At 52.8% G+C, this 21,444-nt stretch overlaps 3 protein-coding genes across 3 annotated transcripts; all 3 read left to right on the forward strand.

Annotated features, from left to right (window-relative positions):
* Window positions 1-6,495: 6,495 nt before the first annotated feature.
* LOC122471313 (mucin-3B-like) lies at window positions 6,496-9,890 on the forward strand. The gene has a single exon (XM_043559764.1). It carries the CDS (start codon window positions 8,917-8,919, stop codon window positions 9,871-9,873), a length of 957 nt encoding a protein of 318 aa, XP_043415699.1. The 5' UTR covers window positions 6,496-8,916; the 3' UTR covers window positions 9,874-9,890.
* A 230-nt stretch (window positions 9,891-10,120) lies between these two features.
* On the forward strand, window positions 10,121-11,432 carry LOC122471311 (mucin-3A-like). Its single transcript, XM_043559762.1, is given in 2 exon segments — window positions 10,121-10,332; window positions 10,334-11,432. Coding segments are annotated over 2 exon segments (1,311 nt in total).
* A 31-nt stretch (window positions 11,433-11,463) lies between these two features.
* On the forward strand, window positions 11,464-13,054 carry LOC122472057 (mucin-3B-like). The gene is given in 4 exon segments (XM_043561373.1): window positions 11,464-11,892; window positions 11,894-12,511; window positions 12,619-12,690; window positions 12,989-13,054. Coding segments are annotated over 4 exon segments (1,185 nt in total).
* Window positions 13,055-21,444: the final 8,390 nt, after the last annotated feature.

The raw sequence follows: 21,444 nt of genomic DNA on the forward strand, positions 1-21,444 counted from the left end.
GACTGCCTCGCACCCAATCGTCAGAAGTTAATGATCATATGAGAAATGTTTGCATAAACTTTTTGTGAGTTTTTTTTAAAAAAAACTCTATAAATGGTGCCATTCATTTCTCTAACTTAACATAAGCATTTTCTCTTAAGGGGATAAAGCCTATGCTTAAGTTTACTAGGACCTTTGTTCTCTTTGGAATCAGAAACAATAGCATATGAAGTCATATTATCTTCGGGAAACTGGCAAGCTGTTGCCCTCTCATTCCCTCCCTGGACTTCCCTTTCTCAAGCCAGAGTGTTTATAGTAAGTCATAAAGCCTGGGATGAATTTATAGAAACTATATTAAAGCAGGAGTGATAAAGTGAAATTACCAATAAGAAAGTTAAAAACAGAACTGGCTGGTACTTGGAAATGTTACTTTATGGTCTTAGGTTCCTGAGTAGCGTGAGCAGAGCACTTGATTTTATTCTAGGAATCACTCTGCATGCATAAAACAAACAAGGAAGGAGAGAGGGAGAGACACGCAGAGAGAGAGATTAATGGGAAAAGTTACACACGGAATAAACTTCCCCTGGAAACAGAAGTTTCAAAAACCATTTTGCAAACCATTTTACCCATGACAATCCTGAGTCATAGGCATACCACAGACATACAGATGACCGCCAGGCACAAGGAAAAGCTGCTCAATTATCACTCGTCAGGAAAATGCAAATCAAAACCACAATGAGATCTCATCTCACACCTGTTAGAACAGCTGTCCTCAAAAACACAGGAAATAAGTGCTGGCGAGGATGCAGGGAAAGGGAAACCCAAGTGCACTGTGGGTGGGGGCGTAAATTAAATTGGTGGAGTTGCTATGGAAACAGGATGGAGGTCCCTCAAAAAATGAAAAATAGAACTAACATAGAGTCCAGCAATCCCACTTCTGGGTATTTATTAAAGGAAACAAAAACACTAACTTGAAAAGATATCGGCACCCCTCCCTTCACCCGTTATTTGCAATGTTATTCACAATGACCAAGACATGGGAACGACATGGGCTCCTGGGTGGCTCAGTCGGTTGAGCTTCTGACTCCTGGTTTTTGCTCAGGTCATGATCCCAGGGTCATGGGATTGAACCCTGCATCAGGCTCCACACTGAGCACTGATCCTACTCAAGTCTCTCTCTCTCTCTGCCCCTCTCCCTGGCTCGTGCTCTCTCTCAAATAAAAAAAAACAATAAAAAAATAAAAGTTGCTAAAAGTATACATAAAAAAAAAAAAAGACAAGGGGCGCCTGGGCGGTTAAGCGTCCAACTTTGGCTCAGGTCATGATCTAACGGCTTGTGAGTTCGAGCCCTGCATCGGGCTCTGTGCTGACAGCTCGGAGCCTGGAGCGTGCTTCTGATCCTGTGTCTCCCTCTCTTTCTCTGCCCCTCCTCCACTCATGCTCTGTCTCTGTCTCTCTCAAAAATAAATAAACATTAAAAAAATTAAAAAAAAATAGAAACAACCTAAGTGTCCATTGATGGATGAATGGATAAAGAAAATGTCTCACACACACACACACACACACACACACGCACACACACACACACACACACACATTATTCAGCCATAGGAAGGAAATCCTGCCATTTGCAACAACATGAATGAACCTTCTCACCATTATGTTAAGTGAAACATAACTCAGAGAAAGACAGGTAGCATATGATCTCACTTATATGTAGAATCTAAAAAAACCAACAAAACAAAACTGATCTCATAATGCAGAGAACAAATTGGTGGTTGCCAAAGGTGGGGGTTGGAGTGGAGGGAGGGTGGAATGAGTAAAGGTCAAAAGGTACAAACTTCCAGTTACAAATAAGGAAGTCCTGGGGCACCTGGGTGACTCGGTTGGTTGAGCGTCCAACTTTGGCTCAGGTCATGATCTTGCGGTTTGGGAGTTCGAGCCCCACATCAGACTCACTGCTGTCAGGCTGTCAGTGCAGAGCCCGCTTCAGATCCTCTGTTCCCCTCTCTCTGCCACTCCTCACTTGCACTCTCCCAAAAATAAATAAATATTAAAAAAATAGAAATATTAAAAAAAAAGTAAGTCCTGGGGATGGGACCATGTAACATGGTTAGCAATACTGAAGTGCGTATTTGACAGTTGCTAAGAGCGTGGGTCTCAGAAGTTCTCATCACAAGAAAAAGATGTGTATGTAGCAATGGATGTTAACTACACTTGTGTGGTAATCATTTATATATATATATATATATATATATATATATATATATTCTCCCATCTCCCACCATTACTGATGCGGGGCTTGAACTCACAAACTGTGAGATTATGACCTGAGCTAAAGTCGGAGGCTCAACTGACTGAACCACCCAGGGGCCCTTCTTCTTGTTTTAAAAGTTTATTTACTTATTTTGAGAGAGAGAGAGTGTGAGCTCAAGTGGGGGGAGGGGCAGAGAGTCAGGGGGGAGAGAGAGAATTCCACAGAGCCTGACGCGGGGCTTGAACCTATACACTGTGAGATCATGATTTGAGCCAAAACCAAGAGTTGGATGCTTAACCGACTGAGCCCCCCCCCCCACCCCCCGGCACCCTTGTCTTAATCTCTTCTACAAAGTGTCCAGAAATGACACCAGATGTTACCGTCTCTGCTCCTCACACCATGCCACATATTCACACAGGACCCCGTGTTGAAGGTACCTCCTTCCCACTTCCAGGGCTTCTGTGAGCACATTGCCAAATCTCCTCGGTTCTGGGGGAGGGGGCCTCCCCCCACTTTTCTGACATAACTGCAGCGTCCAGTTTCTCCCTTATAGGAGTTTCCTCTCCTTCACTATGGGTAGTTCTCCCATAACCTTGACTACTGGGTTGAGCCCATCGGCACCCCAGATTCTATCATCTCCATTAGCACAGCTCTGAGAAGCACCCAAAGACCAGCCGGGGACTTGGTGCTATCTGCCAGGGTCACTGATAAACCACAGCTACCACCAGGATCCCAGCTGTGATAGGTTGTCATTGTTCAGTGTATTTGTTTTCCCTCCCTGGAGTGGATTATATCTCCCCACCCCACTGATAGCAGGCTTGGCATCAGAAGCGTGGTGCCTCTCCCCGAGGAGACATTCCTGTCCTTCAAACTCAGGGCGACTCGCTTTGTGACTTGCTTTGGCCAACAGAGTGTGCGTGGAAGGTATGAGGGTCATGTCTGCAAAGAAGCCTTAGGAGCCAGCCCATGGCTTTGTCATCTGTCATTTCGCACTGCTGTGAGACTGCAGTGTCCCACATAGGGGCTGCTCCGTCAGCCTGGGTCCCTGAGTGAAGAGCACAGCTGTTAGGGTGGACGAGGAGAATGAGTGAGAAAGAAACCTTTGCTGCATAAGCCACTGGGTCTTTAGGATTGTTTATCTCAGCATCACCTGGTGTCTCCTGACTAATCACTGGTTCCACTCGTCTCAAAGCGGAGTATCAGCTTTTCACCTGCCATCATCCAAATCGGCGCCCCCTTCCCCACTCATCAGGACTTCAGAGACAACTGTGGTCAGCACCTTGACTCCTACTACCTGACGCCATCCATGATAATTGCTACCACAATTCAGATTATGACACAGTGCAGGGGACGGTGAGCACTTTGACCTAACCTCTCCAGCAAGCCTGACTCACTCGCGGGGAGAGAGGGAGTGACCTGCCCTTGGTCTTATTTTTACACTTTGTCCCTAAACATTGGCTTTTGGGGGGTGGTTCCAGCCTGTACTTTCCCGGATTCGTGTCTTCCCCCAGGTACCTGTGACAATGGTGGGACCTTGGAGAGAGGCCAGTGCCCCTCGCTGTTTTCCCATGAACTGCACTTTAATGTCACCTGGCCTGTGGGGTGAGGTGCTGGTGCTGGAAAGGGGTCACTTGGTAGGTGTCACCAATGATGGGGCTAACCTCACTACCCTCAGCCCCAGTCTGCCCACCTCTGCCTCTTCTCCCCAGAAGGCTTCTTGTCTGTCTCGAACCCTGCCCGGGGCCATTTTCATTTCTGGATTCCCCTCTGGGTCTCGGTTGTACATGCGCGGCCTCCAGAAAGGCTAAATCTGACGCAGTGGCGCCTCCCAGCCCCAGGGTAGCACGGTGGCACAAGTGGCTGAGGCGGTTGCTGCCGTGTTGCTTCCTTTCCAGGTTTCTCACGAAGGCTGGGGCCCGGCATGGGGAGGCGGCATTCTCCAAGGGCGGCAAGGGGACTGCCTCCAGCAGTTTTCGAAGGACTGTCCCTTCCCCTGGTCAGAGGGGGCTCCGCGAGCTCGGGAGGCGCAGTGGCCACTGCCCCAGCTCAGAATGCACAGGTGTCACCTTCCCCTCCTGGGGAGGCATTCAGATGACTAATACCTGCCACTAAATGATAATTAAGTGCCACGGGAGAGACGTCGGTAGCAAGCACCATTACATTTCGGGAATGAGAGAGGTCACTTCCTGATCACACATGGCTTCCTGGTGGAGGAGGGAAAGAAGCAAAGCCGTGAGGATTTTCCTAGGCCGAGAGGAAGAGAAAGGGAGGTGGACGGGGTGTTACTAGCGTAGGAAACAGCTCAGGCAAAGGCCTGAGGGTGGGAAAGCCTGAGACGAAGAAGCTCGTTGGCTGGAGTAGAAGGCAGTCGGGTAGCAGAGGGAGGTCAAATGAAAGGGTGGATGGGGAGGAATCAGGGGCCTGATGCTGGCTTGGGAGCCATCTCCCCGGGAGCCCGGTGACCCCCTGCAGCAGGGTCCGTTCGCCTCTGTGTCCTCAGCACAGTGACTGGCATATTGTGCTTTGTTCCCAACACTGGTGCTTGACCATAAATCCCATCCCGCGGAGACTCTTCTGAAAAACAACGAATACCTTTCCGAAAACAAACGTTTTCGTATTGTGCCAACTGGTCAAAGATGTTAAGAAATCGAAGTGGAGGATCCCAAGAAGGGCTCAGCTCCCTGTGGGCTCCTTCCCCCGAGCCTCCTCTGCTGGGTTGCTGTCCAGCCCTGGGCACGCCCTCCTCTGGCTGATTTATCTTTTTATTCCTTTGCTCACTTCCCCAACTTGACCACACACACACACACACACACACACACACAAACACGCACACACACACACACACACACGCACTCAGAGGCCAGAGAAAGATGCAGCACGACCCGAAGAGGCCAGGTGCGTGTCTGGTGCTTACCCAGCCCTGCTTGGTGAGTACCCACAGTGCCCCATGTTTGCAATTCCTTCAGCGACTCTGGGTCGTGACGCGCTCGCCCGTGAGATGTGAGAGGCACACACCTTCAAGGAGCTCCCAGTGAGCCTGGCATAGGTGAGCTTGCCAGCCATCCCCTGGCCCAGTCCCTGCCCCGCAAGTCTCGGGTCTCAAAGAAAGAGAAGGATTCACAGGGTTCCCCTCGGCGAAGACTCCAAGGCCTGAGGGATTACTGTATGGAATTTTATATTCATAATTTTATATTCTTTTCTTTGTAGAGAAACCCCCAATTGTGGCGAATGGCACTTTGACCTCTGCCTTCAAATATTTGCCCCTGGACTCAAGTTCTTTCCCACACCCGCCTCTACCTCCTCCGAGCTTTCTGGACCCCCTTCACTCTTCAGGTCACCGGAACAGAGGCACCATCTAACTGTGTCACCTTGTGCTGGAGCTGACGTCACCTCCTGGTCTGAATTCACATGGGAAAGCCATTTCTTGACTGAATGGGACTTCCATGGAAGAATCCACTTTCCTGGGAAGCAGCCTGCATTACCTTATGTTTGAAATTATTATTGTTACTGGCTTTTTTACTGATAGTAAGCATTCATTTTTAAAAACTGTGGTAAAATATGCATAACATAAAATTTACCATCTCACCCATTTTTTTTTCAACGTTTATTTATTTTTGGGACAGAGAGAGACAGAGCATGAACGGGCGAGGGGCAGAGAGAGAGGGAGACACAGAATCGGAAACAGGCTCCAGGCTCTGAGCCATCAGCCCAGAGCCCGACGCGGGGCTCGAAATCACGGACCGCGAGATAGTGACCTGGCTGAAGTCGGACGCTTAACCGACTGCGCCACCCAGGCGCCCCGCACCCATTTTTAACTGTATGGTTCAGTGGTATTAAGTACATTTACATTATTGGGCAACCGTCACCACCATCCATCTGTGTAGGTCCTCTCATCTTGTAAAACTGAAATTCTATGCTCATTCAATAACAATTTCCCGTTTTCTCCCCCCACCCCCTCCTCACCAGCCTCTGGGAACCACTATTCACTTTCAACAGTGATCTCAGTAGAGATCGTTTGTCTCTTGGATCGCGAGTCTCTTGTAAACACAGTTGGAGCGTGAGTTTTTACCCAAATGAAACCCATTCTGCTCATTTCTGTCTCTTGACTTTAATTTCACCTTGGAGGACTCCTTGAAACATTTCTTGAAGGACAAGTCAGTGGTCATGAACTCTCTCAGCTTTTGTTTATCTGGGAATGTCTCTTTTTTTAAATGTTTGTTTTTGAGACAGAGACAGAGAGAGAGGAGAGAGAGAGAGAGAGAGGAGGGAATGGGCAGAGAAAGACGGAGACACAGAATCCAAAGCAGGCTCTGAGCTGTCATCACAGAGCCTGATGTGGGGCTCGAACTCATGAGCTTTGGTTGTAGGCTTTCAGTCCAAGTCGTGGTAAGGGCAGGATGGAGACAGGGAAGAGAAAGGGGCAGAGGGAGTGAGGGGAACAAGTTTTCACCTCTCTCTCCTGCAGCTGGGACTGAAAATAAGGAAAGGCTGTGAGAGTCAGCCCCAGACTCCAGAGTCCAAGGTCTTGACCAAGTGTATTCCCCATCCAGTTTTGCTGCTTCTTGGGAGGGGGGTGGTGCTGGGGAGGGGAAAGGTAGGGTCCAAGGAACTGCTCTGAGTGGCCCAGGTAGGCTGGGGGTTGGGCTGCCAGCAGCTCTCCCCATCTGACACCTCCTGGGCTAGTCTTGTCTCCTTGATGTCTTCCCTTCCCACAGCAGTGAGGTCAGATACTTGGAGGAGGGGGAGAGAGGAGTGAGGTGGACGGTGCAGAGGTGAACCTGTGCTTGGCCCCCACGTCCAGCAGGGTAGCTAACCGTGCCTTTCAGTTCCTGCTGGGTGCTGCTCTGTGCGAAGGGCTGCTTCCCGTAGCTGCCCCTGGTTCTGGCTCCTGCTCTGCCGCTGCACCAGACCCATAAAGCTGCTCAGGCTCCTCGACTTCCTCAGGGTGCTCAGGACCTCCACGGGGGCCAGAGGTGAGGGGGGCGGGAGGGAAAAGGGCTGCAGCGACCCTCTGGATATTCCAGGGCAGAGGTGTGTGTGGGGGGGGAAGTGACTCTGAAGCCTAAGGGGAGGCTCAGGAGGGATTCCTCAGAGCTTTGTGTGCAGGGGGCACTGAGACGGGGGAGGAGGAAGGAAGCTGGGTCCAGCTGGTGCCACTCTCCATCCAGGACCAGGCAGGTGGCAGGTGCATGCATCGGGAGGGTGGGCATAACCTCTTTCCGGAAGAGTGCTCTTCCCACTTTGATTTGGTTTCCTGAGCCCCACATCTCTTCTGTCCTTCCCCCCACCAGCCCCAGTGCTCCCTCCTCTCTGGACTCTTCCTTTACTTCTGGTGGTGCTTTCTCCATGATAGCCTTGATTCTGCCCCTGGAGACGTCTCCTCTCTCTGGAGATGTCTCTGCCTTTGATCTCTGTCCCCTCCTCCAGCTCTGTCCCTATCTCTCCCATCCCCCACCCAGCCCATGTTTCTGGGCACAGCTGTCATTGGCAGGGCTGGGTTGGGGAGGGATACAGATTGCTTCCAAAATGTTGGGTGTGTACCATCCAGTGTGAGGTCCGGGGCCTTCTCTCTTCTATTCCTTAGGAACTCCACAATTCCTCTGTATTTCCCTTTCCTCTGTCTCCTGGGGTCTGCTCCTGAACCCCAATCCTAGACCTTCCTAACCTAGGAGCCCACAGGCCATCCTCTCACTTACCTCTAAGGCTACCTCCTGGCTCTAGAAGCTCCAACCCAGGGATCTTCATAATCCTCACCCCCATCTCCCTGACACACCCAGCTAGGCTGAGAAATGAAACCCCAGCTCTCAGAACAAAGATGTATTGAGTCCAAGGTGAAGAGGAGGCTGATGCTGAGGAGGTCTGGGCACTTCCTGCTTGCAACCACTGTGGCTGCAGGAGTCTCCCCGCCCCTCAGTCCCAGCATTATGAGATCTCTGACCCTCACTCTTACCCCCTGTAAAATGGGGTTGATGATTATCTATGGAGTGAGGGGTTTATGTTTGTAAACTAATTAACCCAGTGGTCAAAATAAAGTGGGTGATAGAAAATATGTCTGTTTTCGTTAACACTTACTGCAAAACCTTCAGATTTTTGGGACCCATGCCTATCTGTTCAGTCATCACTTTCTGGAAGCTTTCTTCTCTGTCCAGTCTCTTGGCCTACTAGTGTGGTCCTCTCTCCCTGTCCTTCAATCTCAATAAAGTCTGAGCCTCAGTCTGTGGTTTTCCCTTTGCAGCTCTCCGGCAGATTTCCCCTCTCTGACCCAATGGCCCCTGTGTCTATGATGTGTTCCCACCCCCAGCCTGGGCTTGGCTGGGCTCCCTTGGAAGAGGAAAGTTAGCCCAGACAGCAGTGTGTCATAGGGAGAAGGACAGCGGAGAGCCAAAGGGTGGGACTATGGGCAGCAGGTGGTGGAAGAGGAAGGAACAGAGTAAGGGAAACATGTATGTGTGGAGAAAGGGGTGGGGTGGAAGGACCCTCAGCTGAACCTGCATGTTCAGCACAGCCATCCCAGGGCTAGAAAGTTCCCACTCAGAAGAGGAGGGCAAGGGGCCGAGGGCACCCTCTTCAGAACCTCAAAGGCCCTAGCCCCAAGCTGCCTCTGATGGAGGGACAAGCAATGGAACTTCCTACCTTCTGCGAAACATATCTGGAAAATGGCATGGTAGTAAAAAGCTTACATGGTGTTTAGAGTAATGAAACAACCTGCAAACGAATCCCTCTGTTCTCTCGTCAATACAGGCACTTTCCCCATGGACGCATCCACTTCCGCTGAGCTTCTCCCCAGAGCAGGAGTGGCTCACACCGCTCTCAGCAACTCCCCATGCTCCAAAGGCACAGCAAGGTGGCCACTCACCGTCCCCAGCAGGGCCTCTCCAGCTGCCAACAGTAGGGAACGCACACTTAAAATTTCCACCACCTCCCCCTACTTTAAACCTATTTCTGAAGCAGTGCTCAAAACTACAGTCAAGACCAACACCTCAACCATCCCGATGTCCAAGTTTGTCATCAAGGTTGAAACCACTCCACCCACCCTCATTGTCTACACAAGCACCATAAAGTGTATCAATCCCACGAGCCTTATAATCACTGCCGCTTACCCTGCCACCACCTGCATGACCCCAACTACCACCAAGAGACTCACCTCTGCCATGATGTCTCCTCCCATGACCATTACCACTCTGGGGAAGACTCTCACAGCCATGGCCCTACTCTCTTCCTCTGTCCCAACCACGCACACAACCTTCCATATGCCCACATCCTCTACAACGGGTAACACAAACAGGATTAGCCTGACCACAGCAAGCATTCATACAACCAGGTCTCTTACCCCAATAATCGCTTCTACCTCTATTGCCCCTTCTCTAACTGCCACGAACATCTCGGCAACAGTAACTGATCACAACTCTTCACCCATCGCCAGTACCGTCTTGATTATGACCACCACTTCACTTCCTAACACCACCGTTACATTTAAAACAGCGACTGCCACCACTCATGATCCCACATCAACAAGTGTATTAACAACACCTACAACACAAAGCGTATCTGCTTCCACTGAAGTGACTGCCACGCTAAGTACACCAACAACAATCGCTTTGAAAACAATGAGCTCCACGGAAATGAAGCTTACATGACAGAAACTCCTTCAACTTCTCCAGGCATGTCATCAATCACCCCAACAAATACAACTGTTTCTGCCACATCTACCACCTCTGAAACCTCCCTGGAGCCCACCACCACCCACATGACATTCACAACCACAGAACCACACTTCTCCGCTGCAGCCACTACACACACGGGGAAGACAACCATCATACCTCATGCCACACCCCCTGGAAAACCACACTTATTCCTACACAGGACATTTCCACAGTGTCTTTCATGACAGAAATTACTTCTCCTCCCACAATTGCATCATTAATTACTCCCGGGAATACAATCAATTCTCTGACATCAACCTCTTCTACCCCAGTGACCGCCAATCCCTTGATATCAGCCACGAGTATGTGTCTGTCTTCTCCACCTGCCCCATCCACAAAACCAGTCTCCAGTTGGATCACAAATATTACCCCTATATCTACCTTGATTATTACTCCCTATAACCCACACCATGTCCACCCCTACATCTCCCACTAGTACTGACACCATAGCTGCAACTGAAATCACCACTCCTATCAACACTTCCACCATTGCCACTTTGAACACAGCCTCTTTGCCCACTTCCTCCACTCTAGAAACTGCCTCCACTGCTACTACAATCTTGGTAACAACAACTACCCCTAAAATACCACACAGTCCTCCAGGAGTCACTTCTTCAAACATCTACTCTACAAGAAGCACGACCACATCAGCAATAACCCCATCTCCCACCACTGGTACCCCAAGGTTAGCCATCACCATAAACTCAACCTTTGTTAGTACAGGCATGCCTGCCTCAACACTGACAACCATCACCCCCACATCCAGGGGTACCAATGGTTCATTCATTACCATTCCTGACCTCACCTCTACAAGCACTGTTTCCAAAATGTCCACAATCCCCACATGTATCATCCCATCTCCCTCAGCTGCCCCAAATACAGACACAACATGCAGTGTCATCTCAACCTCTTCCACAAGGCTTACTATGGCGCCCATGCTCACAAGTACCCACAGCACTCCCCCTCCCACCCTTGCTACACACACTCCAGTTACATATGCAGGCTCATCTTCCATGTCTACCAGCAGCAATGGGACCATTCGGACAGAGAGTACTACCTCAACTGCAATGAGCACAAATACATCACACACAAATGCTAAATCCACCCCGGCACCCACTACCACTGACACACACACAACATCCCCAACCACAGGACGACCCTCTTCTACTAGATTTACTACATACACAGGCAAGGTGACTGTCACACCCTCTCATGCCACATCCACCTGGAAAACCACACTTACTCATACTGAGGATGTTTGGACACAGTCTCTCACCATGGAGATTACTTCTCCTCTTGCAACTGCATCATCAATCACTCCCAAGAATATGGTCAATTCTCTGACATTTATCACCTCTACTCCAGTCACCACCAATACTGTGACATCAGCCATGAGTATGAGTCTATCTTCTCCACCTGCCCCAACCGCATTCAGTCTCCTCTTTGACAACAAACGCTACCCCTTTATCCACCTTGATTACTACCTTCCCTAGTACCCATGCTGCATTCACCCCTACAGTCACCATGGCCACAACTGAAATCACCACTCCCACAAACACTTCTATCTCTGCTACCTCGAGCACAGCCACTTCACCCACTCTCTCTGCCCCAGAAACAGCCATGACTGTTACTAGAATGTTGGTAACACCCACCCCCACAATATCACACAGTACATCTTGTGTTTCTCCTACACTTTCTTTCCCTACTCTGAGTACATCTACAAATGCGCTAAATACTTCTTTCGGTACTATTATTTCCTTTTCAATATCCACAACAATAATGTCCTCTTCCTTATCCTCCGCCAGTGTAAATTCAATGCTCACGACCACCCCTAACTCTCTTCCTACATTCTCACCTCTCTCTGGTGTGGAAAATACAGGGACTTCTGTCACTGCTTTCACTACTCTTTTTTCATCCGAAACTACAAGAACTTCTCCAACCATGTCTTCTCTAAAAGACCTTTGCGACTGAAACAACCGCCACTTGTTTTATTTCTTCTACTACCCCATGTCCAGAATCTATATCAGTTACGATAGTGCCTGCCTCTCCCACTACTTCATGTATGGAAATGGGTCCAAGTAGTGAAGTTACTTCGATGCCTAACATCCCAATGTCAGTGTTCACCTCTACTACTGAGATGGCTACCTCCCCTAGTTCCACCAGTATGACAACTGTGTTTCCTAGGCATACGGACACTTCTGCTTCCGTTCTGGAAACGCATCCTACCAACAGCATAATGGATGCTCCTAGTTCTATCAGCATTGGGACTGTCCCCAGTTACACGGTTTTGATAAGCACTCAAAGACCCACCAGTGGAAGCTGGATGAGCACCAATTCTGTAACCGTCCCACATATGCCTGGCTTCATGAGCCTCCCACTGACCATGAAACCAAGCAGCAGGTTTCCAACTGCCATGGTGGCTTCAATCAAGTTGACTCACTCCACCCCACCCACCATCAAGATTCCAGAAGCACCGGTAGTCATCTCTCAGACTACCACCACCTTTATGTCACCCAGGGCAACTTCAACCACTACTCAGATGACCACACAGTCTAGACTGACTACACCTCAGGTTGGACTTACTGCTTCCCTGTTCCGTCTTCTCTCTCCCCTAATAAATTTCTGTGTCACCAAAGGCAAACCCTATCCTGAACTTCCCTTTCTTACTGTGTTGCCCAGGCACCTGTGACCATGGTGGCACCTGGATGCAAGGCCTATGCCACTGCCCTTTGGGGTTCTCTGGGGACCACTGTGAGCTCCAGGAGATCAGGTGCCAGAATGGAGGTAAATGGGATGACCTCAAGTGCCACTTCCCTAGCATCTTCCATGGCTACTGTTGGAGTTTGTGGTGGAAGAGGTGGATCTGGGTGAGTTGTCAGAGCCCTGCCTTTTGCACTTTCTCCTGGGAGGTGCCACTGGCTCTCTCTGGGCCCAGCCCTGCGGTTACCTGTTAGTATTCATGCCATTTTGCCTAATTCTGCCATTCTTGCCTTCTCTCTCATGCTTCCCTCTACCTCATCTCATGCCTCTTTTTCACCCTCACCTCCAGGAGGTGGTCGGACCACACTCCTTCCTGTGGTCTCCTCCCAATCTGGGCTGCTCGGAGCTGTATTAACTTCTAATTGCCACTGTAACAAATTATTACAAACTTAGCGGCTGAGATAATGCAAATTTATTATCTTACAATTCTGTAGAGTAGGAGTCTAACGTGAGTCTTACTGGGCTAACATCAAGGTGTCGGCAGGGCTGTGTTCTTCTCTGAAGGCTTTAGGGGAGAATCCATTTCTTTGCCCTTTTCAGGTTCTGAAGCCTCTCACATTCCTGGTCTCAAGGCTCCCTCTCTCCATCTTCAAAGCCAGCAACATTTCATCTCTGTGTCTTTCTTTTTTTTTTTTCAAAAAAATTTTTTAAGTTTATTTATTTTTGACAGAGAGAGAGGCAGAGAATGAGCAGGGGAGAGGCAGAGAGAGATGGAGACACAGACTCGGAAGCAGGCTCCAGGCTCTGAGTTGTCAGCACAGAGCCTGACGCGGGGCTCGAACTCACAAACTGCGAGATCATGACCTGAGCTGAAGTCAGATGTTCAACCAACTGAACCACCCAGGCGCCCCATCTGTGTCTTTCTTCTGTAGTCACATTTTCTTGTGACTGATTCTGACCTCCTGTCTTTCTCTTCCACTGTTAAGGACTCTTGTGATTATGTTGAGCCCACCCAATAATCCACGTTAATTTTCCCATTTTAGTCAGATGATTAGCAATTTTAATCTACATACAATCTTGATTCCTCCTTGCCATGCAGCATAACATATCCAGAGGTTCTGGGGACTAAGACATAGGCATCTTTGGGAGCCGTCATTCTGCCTCCCACTGAGGCAGACAAGGGAGACACCACAGGTCTGACTGCTGTGCCTCCTTACCTCTAGCCTTTCCCTCACCTTGGCACAACTTATCCTAGAAGTCCTATCTCCTTTCCTCCTACCATTCATTCAGTCTTCAGGGAACATGGAGGGGAGTGATGGGATGAACCTCTGGATTGTGGTGGTGGCAATGGTGGTGAAGTGACCAGAACAGGGCATATTGTGCGCAGACACTGTGGGTGCTGAAGGGGATATGGAGGTGTCTGTTGACCAGGAGATCTCCCCTGACCTCAATGACAACACTTCCAAGGCCTACGAGGATTTCAGCGACACCTTCTGGGATCAGGTGACGGGGAAGGGGAGGGAACTCAAGGGTCTTTCCTTGAAGTTGAGCTTGGGCATCTGGGTGCACTCAGGACATGAGGTTCAGGTGCAAGTGGAAGTGCAAGGATCCTGGCATTTCGGATGCAGAAGATTTACCAAAATGTGCAAGGATTCGAGGATGTGGAGATCCTGTCCCTGAGGCAGGAGACCCTTTTGGGGCTATGGAGGTAGTGTTGGGTGGGGGAAGGAGAATGAAGGGTGGGGGAATGGAGAAGCCATCCTTTCCTTTTGGAATCAATCAGATTTCAAAAAGAGAGAGGTGGAGGTAGGACATAGGGGAACTAATAACTCCATGGGGAATTTTTTGGATCATTTTCTGCAGTCATTTCTCTGTAGGAGAGATGCCACCTTCCTTTTGAAGCATGGTTGGAAAGAGAGAGATTACATGGGACATGCAGGGAGGTGGCGCATAAAGGCTTATGGGAAGCCTGGTGTCTGGACAGTAGCTGGTTTCTCTCTGGCTGGCACCTGGCCTGCTGAGTGGTCAGCCTGAGTGAGGCAAAGTGCCCAGGAGGGCCTGGTTTGATAATGGCTTGATGCAAGGCGGGAGAATGTCAATCATTCCTTGTCCTGCCTTCCAGGCTGACCAAGTCAGGGATGCTGGTGGGTCCTGAAAATAATGTGTCTGGAATCCCAACTCATTGCCTCTGCCTTCCTCTCACACCAGCGCACTTGTGGTTGGTCCTGGAGGTGACCTTCTAAAGACCTATGTGCCCCAGGCCTGGGCACCCTGTAAGACACCCAACCTTCTCGATCCCTTCAGGAATGGCAGCATTGTGGTGCCCTTTAGCCTCCAGCTGGAGAGCGAATATGAGAAGGTGAAGACAGTCTTGAAGGAGGAGCTCCAGAATGTCAGCCACAATGGGGACAGCTGCTGGAGTGACTAGAGTAAGCCAAGGCCGGAGGGAGGGGTTGGGGCAGAGCCACCAGCTTGGAGAGGAGCCTCTGGGCTCCGGTGCCAGCCCTTGGGTAGGTCTACAGCCAACTGGTCCAAGGATGGGGTTAAGGAGGGGCTAGTCCGAACCTGGGTGCTGGGGAAGACTCCTTGAAAGTTCTGCTCCAAGTTTTCAGGATGGCTGAGGATGCTTGCTTATTCGGGGGAGATGAGAGAGGCAAGAGTCACCTTCCCTTGCAGCCCCTCCACAAGTCCCCCACAGTGGCAGAGCCCTCTCTGCCCCTCCCCAGGCTTCCCTGCTCTGCTTCCCTGTCCCTGACCCTCTATTTATTTTTTAAAGGTGTGTGTGTGTATGTGTGTGTGTGTGTGTGTGTGTGTGTGTGTGAGAGAGAGAGAAAGAGAGAGAGAGAGAATGAGCAAGCAGGGGAGGCACAGAAAGAGGGAGATTGGGAATCCCAAGCAGGCTCTGCACTGACAGTGCAGCTCAATGTCATGAACTATGAGATCATGACCTGAGCCCAGTTCAAGAGTCCAAGGCTTAACTGACTGAGCCACCCAGGCGCCCCTGTCCCTGACCCTTTAACCTCCCTCAATTCCACCTGTGCCTGTGTCCCCCCCAGCCCTGTGTTTTAGGCCTGACTCCATCAAGGTGACCAATGACACCAGGAAGGAGCTGACCCTGGAAGGTAAGGGTGGGCAAAGGGCTGAGTGGCCCCCGGAGGTCGTGACTCTCCCACCGCGGACATCTGCCCATTGACATTCTTGGGGAGGAGGGAAGACCTTTCAGGAGGCAAGTGGTGTGGCCCCGGCAGGGCTGTCCTTCCAGGAGCTTATTAGTTTTTCACCTGAGGACCAGCAGGGAAGGTGAGGGTCTTAGGGGCCGACCCTCTCCTCATCTAATCTCAGGGTCCACTCCAGGACACCCCACCCTCCGAAACGTAGTTTCTCCCATCTGTTTTCAGCTTGATTATAACCAGGCCCCTGAATAGAGTGGATGAGGTCCTTGTCTCTCTGCACCCCCCTCCCACCTCCAGCCATCTGTCGCCGCGCCACTGCCAAAGGCTATGAGGATTTCTTCTTCCCCTCGGTGGAGGAGAACCGGCTCCGCTGCGTCACCAAATGCACGTCGGGCGTGGATGGCGCCATCGACTGTCACCAAGGCCAGTGCCTTGTGGAGAGGAGCGGTCCCGCTCGCCGGTGAGGCCCTGAGCACCCGCGGGAGCCCCGCCCACCGCCCGCTCGGCCCTCGGGCCCACCCCCTCGCCCCCCACCCCGGGGGGGCCCCCCGCCCACTTGCCGGCGCCCACGGAGTCCAAGTATGTTAGCCGACCCGCGCAGATGGTGGTGAGGGTCTGTGACCTGTGACCCCTGCTCCAGCTGCTTCTCCACGGACACGCGCTGGTTTTCGGGCCCGCGCTGCGAGGTGGCTGTCGCCTGGAGGGCACTGGTCGGGGGCCTGACGGGGGCCGCGGCTCTGCGGCTGGTGGCGCTGAGCATCTTCGTTGCCCGCTACAGCACAGCCGGCCGAGGCGGAGGCAGGGAGCGCGTTGGGGGTGGGCGTGAGGGCGGCAAAGGGGTCCCCGCTGGGGCGGTCCTGCTCTGACAGCGCGTCGCCCCAACTCAGGTCCTGGGGCGGCGACGGACGTGCGATGAGAACACTGTGGGGACGTTTTCGGACTTGGGCTTGGAGGACGAGCGAACAGGTGAGTCCTGCCTCCCGGGGAGGGGGGCAGAGGCTTCCCTGGGCGCCACTGCGGGCCTGGGGAGGACCCAACTACCTCCCTTGCCCGAGGCAGACACGGACCTCCTGCCTGGAAGCTTGAGTAGCCACTTCCCTGGGCACCCTCCGAAGGAGGCGCGGGTCCTGCACGCGCCATCCCTACGGGGCAGGCACTGGGCACAGGAGCCCCCCTCCCAGGCCTTGCTTTCCCCACCCTTCCTTCCCTTCTCCTTTCCTGCCCCTTTCTCCTCTCTTTCCTCCTGTTCTCCCCCCCACCCCCCGCCCGCCCTTTTCTCTCTCTCTAGTCAAGGATGAAAACTTCCAGGTGGCCTTGGAGGACGTGGACATCAATGTGAGCGTGAGGGTGCCAAGGGGGGATGGTGAGGAGCTCTCCCAGATCCAGGTCCAGAAGCCCTCCCGCCAGTCACCGGGGCAGGGGCCGGGCTAGGACCAGGAGGCAGTGGCTTTCCAGCCAGTCTGAGCAGGGTGGCTCCCTGTTCCCACTCCCTCTTTCACACATATTCTGTGGCGGGTGCACATCCAGAGACCTGAGGTGGCCTCGTCCTTGCTGTGGGCCCTGCGCCTCCCCCTCCCCGCCCTGCACCCTGCCCCCAACGGTGGGAAAGAACCATACGTACCGCATCCGTTTTGAGAGATGGCCCGAGGACTCGTGCAGCGCCGTCTCCCGGTTACCTTGGGCAAAATCCGACCAGCCCCGGATCCTCATCCTTCTCCCAGCTTGGGTGAAACCCACCTGGAGACCCGGTTCAAACCCAGGCTCCTCCACTGTGGGACCTCGGGCAAGTCAGTAACTTCTCTGAACCTGTAAAATAAGTATAGCATACTCGTGCTGATACCTTGAACGATTGTTGCGAAAACTAGATGTGCTCCGGCAGATCTCTGTCCCAGTGCACCTTCCTGTGTCCCCACATGCTTCAGGGGTCTCGGACCTCAGTCTCTATTCTGTGCGGCTCCCTATGCCTGTTCCCCACCCGCAGCTGGAACCACCCTCCCTCCTGCTCCCTATGGAACTCCTTGCCGCGTCCCTTGCCCCCACCCTTAAATCTCCCCCTTGTGAACCCACTGCTTGACTCACTCCATGCCCCAGCCCCCAGCCCCAAGTCTCCCCCAGTTTGTCCCTTCCCCTGTCTTTATGACTTCAGCCCTAAATTCTTACCCTTATCCCAGTGCCCCCATCCTACATCCTCCCTCCTCCCCTGACACCCGGTTTCCAGTTATGTACAGATGTCCCTTGCCTCTCAGGTCCCCTGCTGCTGCTTCCCAGGCCCTGGTCTCCTGTTCTGAGGCTCCATTCCTTCTCCCTCCCAAGGACACTGGACCCCAGTTTTCTGGGGCCTCAAGAATGAGCAGAAGTGGAGCCCTGAGATGGAGAAGCCCTCTCAGCTCCTTGGCCTCATTCCTCTGTCTCCCCTGTCCCCTCCCACCCTTCCTCACCGCTCCCCTCTCCCTAGCCTCGCCCCCATCCCTGCAGTAACCTCAGGGGCCAGAAGTCCCCAGCCTTCTCTGCAGGAACATCTCATGTGCAGACAGGAAGCCTGCCAGCCTCCAGTTCTCCCGTGTGAACACAATATGGCATTTCTTGTAAAAGAAGTTGCTCTGTGTCTTTCTGCTTATCTCATGGCACCTCCACTTGGAGAACAGGGACTTCCAGAGGATACGTGGGAGGGCCTGGGAACACCAGTTTCTCCCAGCAAGCAAGGAAGGCATCTGTGGGCTGTCCTCAGGGCCATGACTTTCCTCCTAGAGCTCGGGGCCTGTTTTCTTAGAGAGTAGGTGGCTGGGGGAGCCACCAGTTCAGCAGCAGGTGGGGGCTTGTTGGGTTTATCCTCTGTGCCCTTCTTCCCTTGGCATAGGAAGGTCAGGGCTGGGTTGGGGGGTGGGGGGTGGGAGGCCCAGGCTACGTCAGCTGCCATTTGCACTGGTGGGTAAATCTGGTCTCCCCAAAGATCTTGGGCCTCCCCAAGCTTGGGTGGCACATACACTCATGCCAGAGTCTGCCATGCTTTGGCGTGGGCCCTCCCATTCCCACGACTGTGGGTACCTGGACTGGAGCTGAGGGTGCTTGGGGCTGACAGAATGAGGTTCTTTGGGTAGGGGTTTGGAAAAAGCCCCTGAGATCTTTGCCCTGGACAGGAGAGGGACTGGCGTGGCTGGGGGTGGAGACCAGGACCATAAAGCCTCAGGTGTGAATGGGAGCCCCACCCAGGAGAAGGGTTGGTGGTTGCCAGCCTGGGGAGGGGGGAGGCACTGGAAGTTTGGAAGGGGCCAGCTTGAGATGGATGATGGAGAAGGAAGGCTGGAAGAAAGAGGGGCTTCTCAAGGGTGGGGTGCAGGGTCCTTCACTCAGCCTGGCCTGTGGCTGGCCGGTCCTGGAAGGGCCGTCACTCCTCCCTCCATAGTTACCCTCTCCCTGCCATTTCTTGGCCCCCGCCCCTTGGTAACCGTCAGACACTCTTCGCGCCTCTGGCCTCCGGTCCCTCCCTCTCACTCTGCCCCACCCATGACTCTGGCTTCCGCTGGAGAGACCCTGGCTGTGGGCGGTCAGCTTTCCTGGAGTTAGACGGGAAGGTTGATAGGCTGCCCTTTGGCCAACTCCCTGTGGTCACCACACACCATCCACCCAGCCCCATCACCGCGCCCCTACTCTGGGCCAGGCGCTGACCTTCCCCAAGGCAAAGATCTCCGGGGTCCTTTAAATAGCTGGATCCCTCCCTGGGAGCTCTCATTTCTTGGTCCCTCCTCATGAGGGAAGACCTTGCGTCCAGGGCCCCATCGGGAGATGCTGGTGATCTGGATCCTGACACTGGGTCTCTGGCTCTGGGCACCTGCCCCAGTGACACGGGGTGAGTGAGACCGGGGCTGGCACTCCCTGGGGGGCCAATGCATGCTGGCCTCAGGCAGGGTTCAGGTGGCTGGCTTCCTCCTTTTCCCTCACTCCCTTTGCAGGGGACGGGGCTGCCAAAGAGCTGGACCTGGGCTGTGACCTCATCTTACCTTTGGGGGTGCTAAAGGGGTCACTCTGGAGACGTGTGGGTCCAGAGCAAGGGGCATGGCCTGTGTTGTGCAGTTGATGACCTATGCCAAGCCCTGACCCGGGGGCTGAAAGGGGGCTGGCCTCGCCCCCCCCCCAACCCGGTCTCCCCTCTCCAGCCTTCCCCTGCGGGGAACGGGGACTTTTTCTTCACCTGGATGGTGGCCTCTGCCTGCCTTCGTCCGGTGGCCTGCATCTGCCCAGGAGGCAGGGTCTTTCCAAAGAGGCACCGAACGGGCTGCCAGCCCTGGGGGAAGGAAGGATCCAGCATTTAGCAGCTTCTCCCTTGTGTGGGGAGAGCTCAGGAGACCCTGGGAAAGCCCCTCTAGTTACAAATGGTTGGAGGGCTGGGGGGGAGACACAGGCTCTGGGTCCTTGTTGAGCCTGTCATGGCCATTTCTCTGGGAAGCAACTGGTTTCAAGCTGATTTCCCGTGGGGTCCCTCACCAGAGCAGACTTTCTGAGCCCCCACCCCAGAGACCAGGAAGAACCAGAGGGAAGGGGTGGGCAGGACAGATGCTGGGGTGAGGAGTGTTGGGGGGAGTGAGCCCAAGGCCCCAGGTAGAAGAGGGGGCTTTTGAGTTGAAGGCCCTGTAGGGTTGTGGGAAGGGGTGGCGAGTGGGCAGGGGGAGATGGGGAAGGGAGTCTTTGGTGCCCTGCAGGGCAATAGTGTGATAACCCACGCAGGGAGTTCTGAGACGTCCCCCTCACGAACACGGGCCCTTAGGCACCACCATACCCTCAAGTACCTGCTTCTCCCCTGCCCGGACACCTTTGAGGCCCAGAAGCGCAGCCCTTGGGAGTTGCCAATGGGCAAGGATGAGAGGCTGCGAGTGTGAACTTTGTGAATTTCAGGACACCAAGAAAGTACATTAATGATAGCTATATTAGCTTTAAAAAAAAATGTTTATTTAGTTTTGAGAGACACAGAGAGAAAGATAGAGTGTGAGCAGAGGAGGGGCAGAGAGGGGGACACAGAATCCGAAGCAGGCTCCAGGCTCGGAGCTGTCAGCACAGAGCCCCGTGCGGGGCTCAGACCCATGAACTGTGAGATCATGACAGGAGCTGAAGTCAGATGCCTGACTGAGCCACCCAGGTGCCCCTATATTAGCTTTTTTTTAATTAAAAAAATTTTTTTTTCAATGTTTATTTATTTTTGGGACAGAGAGAGACAGAGCATGAACGGGGGAGGGGCAGAGAGAGAGGGACACACAGAATCGGAAACAGGCTCCAGGCTCTGAGCCATCAGCCCAGAGCCCGACGCGGGGCTCGAACTCACGGACCGCGAGATCGTGACCTGGCTGAAGTCGGACGCTTAACCGACTACGCCACCCAGGCGCCCCTATATTAGCTTTTTTAAAAGAAAGTTTATTTATTTATTTTGAGAGAGAGCGTGTGCATGCGTGTGCACACGCGTGCACACACACACACACACACACACACACAAAGAGCAGGGCACAGAGAGAGGGAGAGAGAGAATCCCAAAGCAGGCTCCGTGTTGTCAGTGTGGAGGCTGATGCCGGGCTTAATCCCATGAGCCATGAGATCATGACCTGAGCTGAAATCAAGAGTCAGATGCTCAACCGATCGAGTCACC

Source organism: Prionailurus bengalensis, chromosome E3 (assembly GCF_016509475.1).
Source record: "Prionailurus bengalensis isolate Pbe53 chromosome E3, Fcat_Pben_1.1_paternal_pri, whole genome shotgun sequence".
Taxonomy (NCBI): domain Eukaryota; kingdom Metazoa; phylum Chordata; class Mammalia; order Carnivora; family Felidae; genus Prionailurus; species Prionailurus bengalensis.

Excerpts from the sequence above, each read along its gene's own strand:
- LOC122471313 (XM_043559764.1), top strand. The coding sequence starts at position 8,917 with ATGGTGTTTAGAGTAATGAAACAACCTGCAAACGAATCCCTCTGTTCT.